We start from the raw sequence: 13,035 nt of genomic DNA, 5'->3' as shown, positions 1-13,035 counted from the left end.
ACATACCAGGACGGCTGATATGTTTAGGAATGTGTTTGTTGACCTTTCTAACACCTAAACTCTCTCTCGCCAATCAACCACTCGCACTGAGATGATATGGCATACATACAAGTACAAACCAACAACAGTGTAATAATGATACGCACTGCAATAACAACAACAATAGCAATGCTAAGAAATCCACAGTCTCGTGAAAAAATACTTTATGTAATAAAAGTACACATTATATAGTAAACTATATTACTATGCAAAGTACAAAACCAAAGACTTTCGAACGCCTACACTGATGAGGAACACCGTTCAGGTGTTTGAACATTTTTACTTTTGTATTTTACATTGTAATATAGTTTATAATACTATAATTGTAGATTTTTATTACATGATAATGGCAATGGTAATCAGCATAATAACAAATGCTATCTGTGAATGCTAAGAGGTCGAGAATTCTAGACTCACGATATGGTAACCATTTAAGATGTCACAAGCAAAACCCGAAAGAACTAATTATATCATCAACATATGATAACACTCATCAAGGTTGGTTAAGTTCCTTGACTCAAAGAAGCACCTCCACCCCTTCCCCGCTACAGCAAATATCCCGGCCTCTCGCCAGGCAATATTGTGCATCGGAAGTTACACTATTACTACTTCAACTCCCTCTTGAATAACTTAATATTGCTTACTGATAACTGAGGCCGTTTTAAATGGTTCTGTTTTGGTTTAACAGCTAAAATATGTAAATTAGTCAAAAATAAAAATAAAAAAATCAAGTTGTGAAAAGTTGTCGACATTTTGCCTTTATACAAGAAATGGAAGCTGGAAATCAAAATGGATTATATCTGTTCATTCTGGGCATTAAAAACAGGAATAAACATTTGTAGCGTAAATTGAAACTTTTCCATTTTATAATGCATTATTTTATAATGAGGAAGGAGGTCTATTTAATTCGTTTTTTATGTATAGAAGGGAAGAAACGTAGAATAATGAATTTCGGCAGCCATATGAGAGAGAGAGGAAAAAACTGAATAGGGGCAGGAAAGTTACTCTTTAGTGGAGAAAATATAGAATGACTAAAATAACGACAAAAGTAATACATACATGACATCCACATACAATACAAAAAAAAAATAAAAAAAAAAACATACATTACATTACATACATACATACATACATACATCATACATACATACATACATACATACATACATACACTACATACATACATACATACATCTACATATATATATATATATATATATATATATATATATATATACATATATATAATAGTTATCATTCAAACTATTTTTTTAGAGAAAGCCTGAAAAAATCCAATAATTAACAGCTTATAGAGATGGCAAAGATGGCAAACATGGCTAATTTATTCATTAGTAAAACTTTTCGTAAGATGATGAAAATCAGCACTACTAATGATGACTGCCATTGCCAGGTTACAGTCCATGGAAATAAAGAAACTAACAAAAGTCGAAATAAATGAATTGCAAAAAATAGATAACCATGCCGCAAGATCTGTCATTAAGGCTTCATCCAGCCATTCAGTGTGACAGAAAATGCTATGGGAAGGAATAGACGCAAATTGAGTAGACTTAAGAACATGGTAATAAAAAGAAGTTATGTAACGAGTAAAAACCCATGGAAACGAGAAATTAATGAAAAATCGACCTTTCATACTTGAAGGACATCTACGACCCAAATAGAACATAGCCTACTTGGTATGAAAACACCGAAAAGACAATGCTGATGAATAGAGCTATAGAGCTAGACTAAAAACGGCAGAGCAAAATCATAAACGATAACTGAAGATTAAACTAAATACGCACAGTGTGAAAAATTAAATGAAACTTTATATGATAATTTTTATTTTGTTACCCATAATCATGTCAGGAACAAATTTAATTTTATGCAGCAGCCATAACAAGATATGGAAGGTAAAGTGACAGAAAATAGCTTAATTTTAACAGATCTGTTTACAGAGGAAATTAAAATATGAAAATATATAGTAGCTATCATTGAGAATATAAGCTGAAACAAGCACATTCTGAGGCAAATGAGAACGCACGACGGAGCTGTTTTAAAGAAAAGCCCTTCGGTTAATACTACTAGTACTTATACAATGTTGTCAAATATACAACTCGACCGTCTAGCTTAGTGCAAGACATACTTTTCAGTGACGCTCCTTTCTAAGTAAATGCCTTATTTCTGCAGGTAATAAAATCCTCCTAGGCTATCATTATGTTAAGATGCGCGTTTTTGATAGGTAGCTCTGTAGGGTAAAGTACCAAATGGCCACTTCTACAATAGCGTGACCACCTTCCCGATTATCGGAAGTTTAGCCTTAATTTGTGAATTGAGATAAAATACTTTGCTTCGAGAGATAAGTAGTGGTCTCGAGGTGTTGCTTTAACGGACGCTTGCCCTTGACTAATGTCTATCCTGGGTTACAAGATGTGTTAAAAGTACTTTTACTGGAAGGTGGTCGCGCTACGGTAGAGGCCGACCATTCGGTATTTTACCCTAGCCTAGGCTACTGAGAAAATTTTTGGGTCAGGTTACCCAAGTCTAGACCTTTCATGAAGTACCAATTGCAGTGCAAGGCTTGTGTAGTATCTGGTTAAGTCCACATAAAGGCCACTTAGGAATAGGTATTCATGAGACATTCCTGTAGGGGGTAGCCTAGTGCCAGTGCTGTCAGTGCACATCACACTTGGCACTGTAGACATTACTCACTGTTCTTTGCAGTCTCCCTTCTGCCCCCCAGCTGCAGCCCCTTTCACTTCTTTTACCATATTTTCATTCATATTCTCTTTACAACTGTTTCATAGTTCAGCTGGGAGGTTTTCTTCTTACCTATTAGGCTACACCTGTAAAACCTCCTTTACTCTCAATTTCCCTTTCAGTACTGAATGACCCCATACTAGGTCCCAGCACTTGACCAGTTCATAGTAACACATTCATTAAATTGCTGTGCATAAGCCTGTTCCATTGCAGCATAACTTGTTCTATCCTCATTATCACTTAACAACCAGAATACTGTTTCAACCTGAGAGTCTGGTTTTGTTATGATGAGCTATTCAGCTCTATTTTAGAATGATGTTGGCAGTCCCACTTGTGGTAGTTTTCTTTAGCAACAGGCTTATTTCCTCTTTAAATTAGTGACTGACTGCAGACATCCTAACAAAGTGTCAGCCACTTCATCCTCCACACTGAAAACAGTATGAATCATACATTTTTGGTTTAGTTTCAAAATCTATCATATATTGTTACAGCACCTACAGCTAACTTCAGCAAAATCAACAACATTGCATTAGAGGTAGACCTCAGCAATAATTTCAGTTTGTTCCTGCACTATATACAAACCTTCCATCCTTTACTTAGGATAGATTGCAACTCAGCTGAAACTACCGGCTAATTCATTCTTTGATATACGCCTCCCCACTAGCTCGCTGAGTCGTCACTGTAATGCAGGCGAGGGATTTCTTACTGGACTTATGTCAAATCTTAGGGATTCGGGTCAATTTCAACAAAAGCTCTCTGATTCCAACTCAGGTGAAGACCTATTTGGGGATGGAAATTCAGATGCGTCATTTGAATGTTTTCCAGACACAGGAATGAGTTCTTACAGTCCTGCAGCAACTAGAAATATTCATGTTGGACAGAGCTCAACCAGTGAGCGTGTGGAAGAGTTTATTGGGAAGAATGTCCTCCCTCTCACTTCTAGTTCCAAGGTCTCGTCTCTGGATGCGTTCTCTGCAAGCGTGTCACAGGAATCGCTGGGACTTTCGGGAAGAGAGAAGAGAACGTGGTGGTAGTCTGGGACAATTCTTGCCTGAAGGATCTTCGGTGGTGGTCAGAAGAACATTATCTGAACGGCAGCATAAGATTGGACTACCCTCTCTCAGACGTTCATCTGTATACAGATGCCTCAGATCGGGGTTTGGGTGCAACCCAAGAGGAATCTCAGGCCAGCAGTCTTTAGAGGGATCTGGATCGAGAGGAGTCCATAAATTTTCGAGAATTGAGAGCAGTGGAAGAGGCTCTTGAGTTGATTTTCGGAACAAGTAAGAGACAAGTTGGATGCTCTCTTTTCTGACGTCACAGCAGTGTCGTACCTAAAGAAGGAGGGAGGAACGAGATCGGCTGTGCTAAACAACATTATTCAGAGAGTTCTTCGTTGTTGTGAGGACCGCAGGGTTTCCCTTATCTCTCAATTTGTGTCGGGGAAACTCAATGTCCTGGCAGACGCATTGAGTCATTCGCAAGAAGTTCTTGGGGGCAAATGGACTCTGGCAGCATCTGTTAACCCCCTCAGCACTGGGACTTACACATGTACGTCTTTTACGGTACAGTAATAAAAGACCGTGACGTACGCGTGTACGTCTTTCATCCCTCCTCGAAAAGCAAAGCGTTTCCTTCAGCTTGGATGGTTTCCAGACACAGTATTGTGTACGAGAGAGGTGCTGAAGCTCCATCCACAATTCATTCTAACCAATGAGCGTCCGATGGACGTCATGACGTCATTTACGACGTCATTTTCATATGGGATATTAGGAGGGGTACTGGCCAACATAAGCCAGTGCGCCTCAGGCTATTATCTGAGAGGGATGATTACGATTTTTTCCGTAAACCAATGTAGATTTGAATTCTAAACCTTTTTCCCCTTTGATTGCAGTTATTTTATGTTTTTTTTCAGTATCATGTCAGATGATAGTGTTTCAGAGTCAGGGTCTGAGTACCTGCCAGATCTATCAGATGATGATTATAGTGATAACTTCTTAGAGGTTGACAGTGACAACGAGTGTTTGGAAGACATGGAACCTCTTGTTGATGAAGGTTGGCGGTTCATAACTGATCCATCTTGTGACTTGCGCCCAGACCCAGTCCCCCCCTGATTCACGGAGGGTGACAATGGGATTCCTGCTTACACACCAGATTTCACCTGCTTACGTGATGCATTTTTTTCCCTTTTTTGTGGTGATGTAATTGACAAATTGTGTGAATGGATGAATGCTCGGGCAGAGTAGTACTTTCATTCAACAGGAAAGCGTAAGGTGAAAGGACTTCTATGGAGGCCTGTTACTCGTGAAGGGATGTATGTTTTCCATAGCTTGCTGATGATAATGGGGGTGAATAAACTGCCCCATATGTATATACGTATTGGTCACGAGATGCTGTTGCTTTTATTATTATTATTATTATTGTATGCTGGAAGTAAACCCTCTTTTAAACATGTTTTTTGTTCCGATACGTAATACAAACCCTCGGTCCTTTAACAATAGGAAGGTAACTAGCGGCAGCTGGGACGGTCGTAAGCTTCGAACAAGGGGAGAACGGTAGTTAACTGCTTGTCCGATCGTGCGCGCGCCCGCGCGCCCGAGAGGTGAAGAATCACTTTTGCTTTCGGCCGCGGGTGTGAAGGACGTGTTCGTCATCGCTCTCTGCCCGCTTCATCGTCGTATGCTTTGTTTATATTGTGTTTTCTACTAATGGTTTGTTTGACTTGAAAATGAAACTGTAAGTACACTGTTTTCATTTTCATTACTTAATTATGAATCAACATGGAGCTATCGCCGTAGAGACGGCGATTTCCGCTCTTTTCATGAATTGAACCCTTGAATTATGTCTCGGTGCCGAGGGCGGGCGCACTCGCGCCGAGTCATGTATTTTGGGCGAAAGTGTGTAATTGAAAGATGTAAGTACTCTTTTTCATTATATTTTTGCCCTGTGCGTTCGTTGCCGAGAGCTTGATTGCGCTCGGCAAGAGCCTCTTATTTTGTATGAATAGAATGCAATGAAAGTGGATTCGCAATGCAGTTTTCTTTTCATTTTCATTTATTAATTGCATCAAATTTAATTTTGGATCAATTTCCGCTCTTACCCGGGAATTAATCCTTACGATTTATTGCTGTGAAAGTGAAAATAGCAAGTGCAGTATTGTTCATTTTCATATATATTTATGATAGCATCATATTATTATGGATCAAGTTTCCGCTCTTACCGGGAATTGATTTTTCCCTCTAAGTTCTATGAAGTGAATCGCAAGTGCAGTATTCTGTTTCATTTTCATATTACTTTTCACTGCTGTGCGGGGGTAGGGGAAGCGAAGGTCTGCCAGGAAGTCGTCGGAAAGCTCTCCCGCGACTCCCTTGGTATCCGATTCTTCGTCTTCTTTCCTGCCCCCCCGCTCAGCTTCCTCGTATTTTGTTTTTGGGGTCTTCCTTCCGTTCGGGGTGGGAATGTCTCCCCCCCCCGTGCGTGAGGGAACCCCTCTTACTAATCTGTCTGTGCTACCGCAGGTGCTACAGCCGTGGGAGACGACCTTGGACAGGTATGGACCACTGCGGCTGCAGGGCGTGCCTAGCATCCACGATCTGCTGCAGAGTCTAGCGAGGTCTGGGGCGGTGACCTTGGAGTGGTCTCCACTACAACCTTCACGGCCGATTATGCTGCTCCCCCCGCTGGTCTACACTCCCCATGCTGTGTCGGTGACGCCGTCTGCCGCTTCTAGGGCCGGTCGCCGCCGTACCGAGGAGGGGTATGCCGCCGCCGCCTGTGTTTTCATGGTTGCCTGCCCCAGACTTCCGCTGTTCCAGCAGCTCGCCCCTGGACCGGCCGCCAGTACCACGCTGGCTGCCGATGATTCTACGAGGCGATGGCTGGGCCTGCCGTACCTGTCGCTGATGTGGTTCCCGCTACTGGCTTGGCTGTCCCTTCTGTGTTTACCGCTGCCGCTGTTCCTGCTGTTCCTGTCGCTCCTGGTTCCTGCGCCTGTCCATGCTGGTCCTGCCCATGGTGTGTCTTCCCCAGTCCCAGGTCCTTCCGGACAGGTGCAGTCGGGCCGTGTTGCTTCGGCAATAGGCCCGACTCGGCCTGGATGAGGACCTGACGACTGTCCTGCGTGAGCTGACGAAGAAGAGGAAGGTGTCATCTTCGTCTTCGTCTGTTGCTGCCATCTTCCCCTTCGACTTCTAAGGCCCATAAGCCGAAGAAGAAGAAGGCTGCCTCCCCCCCACCCCCCTAAGAAGTCTCCTTCGGGAACTTCTAAGGGCCCGTCCCACCTCGGTGGGACGGGGGGTCCTTCTGCTGGTCCTCCTGCTCCTTCGGGAGCGGGGCCCGTCTCCCCTTCCGTAAGGAAGAGATAGACGGGGACCAGAGGAGTATCGGTTAGCTCTGGTACTTCCTCGCCTGGTGCTAGCGGCGATGCCGCTACGCCAGGTTCCGGCTCGGTCTCTCGTTCGCGGGAGATCCCGAGTGTACGCTCTCCCTCGGGAGACCGTGCAGCCAAAGTTTCGGCGCCAGAGTTCGCTCGGCGCCAAGACCACGGCACGGAGCAGAAGGCTGGCGAGAACCGCTCAGGTGACTCTCGCCAGGCCAGCGGCCGCTCTCGCAGCGACCAGCTGGTAACCGGGTTTTGTTATTCCCCCTAAGAAGACTCCTTCGGGAACTTCGAAGGGCTCGTCACATTCCGGTGTGACGGGGGGGTTCTTCTGCTGGTCCTCCTGTTCCTTCGGGAACGGGGGCCCGTCTCCCCTTCTGAGAAGAAGAAGAAGACGGGGACCAAGGGTGTGCTGGCTACCGCTGGTACACCCTCGCCTGGTCTTGGCAGCTCTGCTGCTGCCTAAGCCAGGTACCGGCTCGGTTTCTCGTCCGCGAGAAGTTCCGAGTGTACGATCTCCTTCGGGTGACCGTGCAGCCAAAGTTAAGACGCCTGAGTTCGCTCAGCGTCATGACCGAGGCACGGAGCAGAAGACTGTCGAGAGCCGCTCAGGTGACTCTCGCCAGGCCAGCGGCCGCTCTCGCAGCGACCAGCCGGTACCTCGGGTGGACGTGACGGTCTCTGACCGGCCACGGGTTGAGGCTGGGAAGAGGTCCCCCAGGTCCCCTCGACCGACGGTACCAGCCTCGGCTGGTACCAGCGGTTTGACGTGCCGCGAGGACGCTCACACGGTCTCACGGCGAAAGCGAGCTCTGCAGGTCACCTGACCGCCGCTCCCACAGGGACCGGGCAGATACGGTGACCAGCAGCAGCTCGTCTGACGCACGGGACCGGGGTCAACGTGCTCAGTCGAGCCGCTCGCCACAGGTGAGCGGCACGGCCAGGCCTGCAGATCGATCCCCACCGCGGGTTGGTGATCGGCTGCAGCCCCCCACGTACGCTGGTCCTGCCAGCGAGCGGGGGGGGAGCGTCAGGTCTGTCTCTCCACTACCTTCAACTTCCTCGGGCTACACCGGGAAGAGCGAGGTAGCTAGGAGTGATCGTGAGAGGTGGCCGCTCACGATCCCGTCACGACGCCGCACGTGCCACGTATGGTCTTAGGACCAACCAGGACGTACGCGCAAGTGATTGGAGGCGACCGTCAGGGGGAGAGGGGGTAGCGTCAGTTCTGTCTCTCCGATACCTTCAACTTCCTCGGCATACGCCAGGAAGAGCGAGGTATATAGGAGTGATCGTGAGAGATGCGCCGCTCACGATCCCGTCACGACGCCGCACGTGCCAGGTTGGTCTTAGGACCAACCAGGACGTACGCGCAAGTGATTGGAGGCAACCGTCAGGGATCTGTTGCTGGTCCTTCTTCTGAAGGAGGAGGGTCCTGGGAGCTGCTCTTGTTGGAGGGACTGGACGTCCTACTCCTCAAGACGCTGTAACTTCCGAGATTCAGAGTAACTTTACCCAGGTTATTGCACTGATTCGTCAGCACAACGACCGGGGGGAAGGATCGCCGCTCCCACCAGCAGAGCCCATGTCTCTGCTCGAGTCGTTTTGGGGCCCAAGAGGGAACCCAAACCGACGGTGGGTATGCCGCGATCGGAGCTTGCCGATTCTGTCTTGAACCAGAGTCTCTCGTCTCCGGACAAGAAGGCTCTCTCAGTTCTGGCCGGTCGATCAAGCTACTTCCACCTCCTCTACTGCGACAGCGGCGTTTCTACGTGTCTTCGGACACCGTATTTAAATACTCCTTCGGTCCTCCTGAGAGGTTTCGACCTCGACGAGGACTGGAATGAGTCGGAGGACGGTATCGGCTCTCTCCTGTCAGGTGTCGATCAGCCCCACCCAGACGACGTTCACAGTGGCGGCAGACCCTTACCTACAGTGAGAGTTCGTAACCCTCCTCGGGGAAAACGTTTTCTCCTGACGATACGTTTTCCCAGACTCGAGAGGCCATCGCCGCAAGGCGATGGGCTGCTCCTACTCTTCTCCAACTGCTAGTTCCACTGGGAAGGCGAGCGAGTATCCAATTCCTCCCCCATTCCCGCTCTCCTTACGGCTACGAGGGAATGGGAAGGATCCTACAGAGATTTCTCTGTAGGATCCCACGTTGGGGACTGCGCTACCAGGGGGGACCTTCGGGTCCTACCTGACGTAAGCCCCGGTCGTTAAGGAGGGATCCTGCCCCATTCTCGATTTCTACGGGAATCGAGAGGACCACCAGCCGATATCGTTTGACGAATTCGGTGGGGGTTTCGCAGACTGCTTAGAATTCTACGGAATTTCTAGCGCATTCAGTGTTAGAGTTCTTACGATCTCCAAACACATAGGCGAGACCACGGTCCAAAGTGAGCGAGACGAGAATCCCGATATGTTACACGATAATCGGGAACCTCGCCTATGCTCGAATTCCTGGAATTTCTAGCATTAGGAAGAAGACTGCTGCTGAAAGAAGACTATCTCACAGTAGGCGACCAACCTGGAATAGAGAAGAACGGACGGGAATATCCAGTTTGGCTGGAACTATCGTCTTAGTATTCTGTTCACCATTGAAGCTTTCCTTCGAGGAAGACTTCTCCTTCACTCTCTTAATAGAGAACGAAGGTGGTCGATCTCCAATCCTTATTTTGTTTTCTTGAAGGAAAGAATTTAGGATGGAGATCGTTGTTCAGAATCCTACAAATATACTACGTATATTAACCTCGCGACATGATTCTGCTAAGCAGTTGAATGGTCCGAGGGGTAGGCGCATATCCTGGTTATTCTACGGATTGCGACTTAGACGAAAAGTATTCTAATTGAACTGCAACCCAGGTTGCCTGCAACCTCCCAGGAGTTTCCAGTTTCAATTTTATATACTTATGGTGTTGTCACAACAACACCATTTAAGCTTTTATATTTACCGAAATTCGTTTCGCTTAAATATAATTGCTCGAGCATATCTTTTTATGCTCGGTGGTTCTAGCCGAACGCATTCCTTCGTGGAAAGGATTACTTGGCAACTCAGGATGACGAGTCAGCGACAGCTACTGCGTATTGAATTGCCCGAGGCATTTCAGTATCAGCTGCCGCTTTGAGATAGACGGTTGTTTATGTCTTTCTCACCTGCTTTGATTGAATAACAACCGTATCTCTGCCCAACAATCACGGACTTAAGTCTCTGATTAACGGGGATTCTCGCATACATGAATGACCATCTACTGCTGTGAAACGCTAGTATTCATCGTCTTCGGTATTGCGAGAATTTTAAACAGAGATATCTATTCGACTCTCATCTTTCTGTTTACCGCACGGTAACAGAATTCTGTAATAGCTCTCTGCTGCATCGTATCCCGATAATGCGAATGATTTTTGCGGAATCTGAGTTTGTCCTCAAAATATCTTGTATTCGGAGGTGTACAATTGTTCATTGTTCACCCCGGATTAGCAGATGTATTGAAAGACATCGCCTACTCCCACACCTGCCAGCTCTACTTCCAAACGTTCAGCCCATGAGAAGCAGTTCTTCAAGCGGCTCTCCCCTGTGTTTCATTACTGAAGAACGCCCCGCTTTCATTGCACAACGGACAGCAATGAAATGGCGGTTAGCGTTTTCAGTCATTTGTAAGCACAGGTTTAGAATCTTGAGATTCCTTCTCTCGATTCAGCTGGAAGACGTAGGTTGCATTCATTGCCTACCTTCGTCTTCAACGTCACATAGTGTTGTTTCTCCTTAAGCTGAGATTCAACGTCTATGAGATTTTTCTTGCCATCAGGGACCTCGGTCTTTTGAAGGCAATTGACTTTCGCCTTTTGAGCTTATGCATTAAGAGAATCATCGCCGCGCCGTCCGGCATCGGTGACTAACAAATATTTTATTTGTTGGTCTCTCAGCATAACTCTTTAAAGGGCGAAGGTCACGTGACTTACCCGGATGCTTGGACAACTTGCCTCTACTGATTCCGAACCAGTCAGTCGGCAGCTGTCAGAGCGCCCGAGTCAGTTACGAACTATGCTGTGGACTTAGTTCGGTTGTTCCAGAGCAATCATTACTTCGTCTTAATAGCTTGTCAGTATGAGTACTGTACATAACCAAAGTCGAGAAGAGGGATAGGTCATACGACTATTCCCTTCTTTTCGTCTTAGGTAACTGCATGACTTCTCTTGAGAAGTCAAGCACAAAGGGATGGGGATTTGTGACGCTCGATTTCGTACCGATCTTCGTAGCGAAGACTCAGAACCCTTCGGTAACTGACGATTGGTTCGAGTCCTTCACAATACCCTCCCTAATGGACTTCACCGCCTCCGATACGAAGGCTATGCTGCTTTGTCCTGTGAAGGTGCGACGGAGCTGTCTGAAGAAACTCGACACCCAGGATGAGTGTGGACGCCTCTTCATCATTCTCTCGCGTTCCGCAAGAACTTCTCCGTGGCGCAGGTAATGAAGGCAGGCGCCTGGTCCAACCGGACCGCATGCACCTCCTTCTACCTTCAGGATATTGCCCACAGTTCCTTGGATCTTTTTCCTTGGGAACCGTGGTGGTTGCTCAACACGTTGTGTAGTTAACCCAGACCCTCGCAGGCTGAACAGCATCGAGTCCTGGTGTGACCGTAAGAATGGATGAGGAATGAGAGTGTGACTGGCTCCTCTTCCCATTTTTTTTTCTTCCCTCTACCTTTGGGTAGAGGGACACGGTCGTCACCCTGCTGGGTAAGGACGAGATGCAGGTGAGCTACTCAATAGAGCACCATCCTATCCCTTTCAGTAGGGATAGGAGTAAATATCCACCACTTCTCCAACAAGGGGGAGGAAGTGGATGCCAAATTGAGACAAACCCATCATTTTATGATTGTCTCTTGCAAACAGGAACAAGTTCTTGCTTGCTGGTACGAAGAGATACGCTTGCCTCTCTCTTAGTACTTGGCCCAGAGGTCTGACCATTGATCCTGCGGTGCACACCCCGATCAATCGGACAGAGGTTTGGATCCCTCCCTTGCTCTTACGACCAGGGAGGCACTCCAGGGTTGGACGAACACCAGTCTGTTCACCAAAAAGACTCAGATTCCTCCCACCAAGAAGTGAGTCTTCCTATTGTTAAAGGACCGAGGGTTTGTATTACGTATCGGAACAAATGACAATTTGTCGAAAATTGCATTTTTCCTAACTATACAAACCTGAGGTCCTTTACATATAGTCCCACCTCATGCCACCCCTCACTCTGCAACTTTTTGCATGGGCCTAAAGCAAAAGTGATTCTTCACCTCTCGGGCGCGCGGGCGCGCGCACGATCGGACAAGCAGTTAACTACCGTTCTCCCCTTGTTCGAAGCTTACGACCGTCCCAGCTGCCGCTAGTTACCTTCCTATTGTTAAAGGACCTCAGGTTTGTATAGTTAGGAAAAATGCAATTTTCGACAAATTGTCATATTAAAAGTAATTGCTGCCTCAGCTGCATTAATTTTATACAGGTTCTTCTCTATTTTTCTAATTATTGCTTACTATTATTATTATTATTATTATTATTATTGCTACTATTATTACTGTTTTATTATTATTATTATTACCAGTGCCGTAAACATTTATTGATGTATACGCTGTCTCTGTATTAAACATAGTAATAACTGTATCAATAAGAAAACTAGTACTGCTATTACCACTACTACTATTTTACTAATACTTTACTACTTTTTCTGCTACTTTATTTCTACTACTTCTTACTATTTCTACTACTTTATAACAGTTCCTACTTCTGCAATTACTTTTTCCGCTAAATATTCCTATTTTTTCCAATATTCTTACTATATTTTTTGTAATTTTTTGACAATGGGGTA

General features: G+C 46.1%; 1 protein-coding gene across 2 annotated transcripts in view; it reads left to right on the top strand.

Annotated features, from left to right (window-relative positions):
- The first annotated feature begins 2,075 nt into the window (after positions 1 to 2,075).
- The window catches only part of LOC135219293 (zinc finger CCHC-type and RNA-binding motif-containing protein 1-like), a 96,197-nt gene continuing 85,237 nt past the window's right edge, over positions 2,076 to 13,035 (top strand). The window contains exon 1 of one of the 2 annotated variants that reach the window (XM_064255943.1): positions 2,076 to 2,226. In XM_064255943.1, coding sequence (XP_064112013.1) covers positions 2,210 to 2,226 — 17 coding nt within the window. In that variant the 5' untranslated portion in view covers positions 2,076 to 2,209. The remainder of the gene's footprint in view (positions 2,227 to 13,035) is intronic. The other variant, XM_064255944.1, reaches the window with a different exon arrangement.

This window comes from Macrobrachium nipponense, chromosome 1, assembly GCF_015104395.2.
Source record: "Macrobrachium nipponense isolate FS-2020 chromosome 1, ASM1510439v2, whole genome shotgun sequence".
Lineage (NCBI taxonomy): Eukaryota > Metazoa > Arthropoda > Malacostraca > Decapoda > Palaemonidae > Macrobrachium > Macrobrachium nipponense.
Note: the sequence above shows the minus strand (reverse complement) of the source record. Positions and strands in the feature narration are given on the sequence as shown.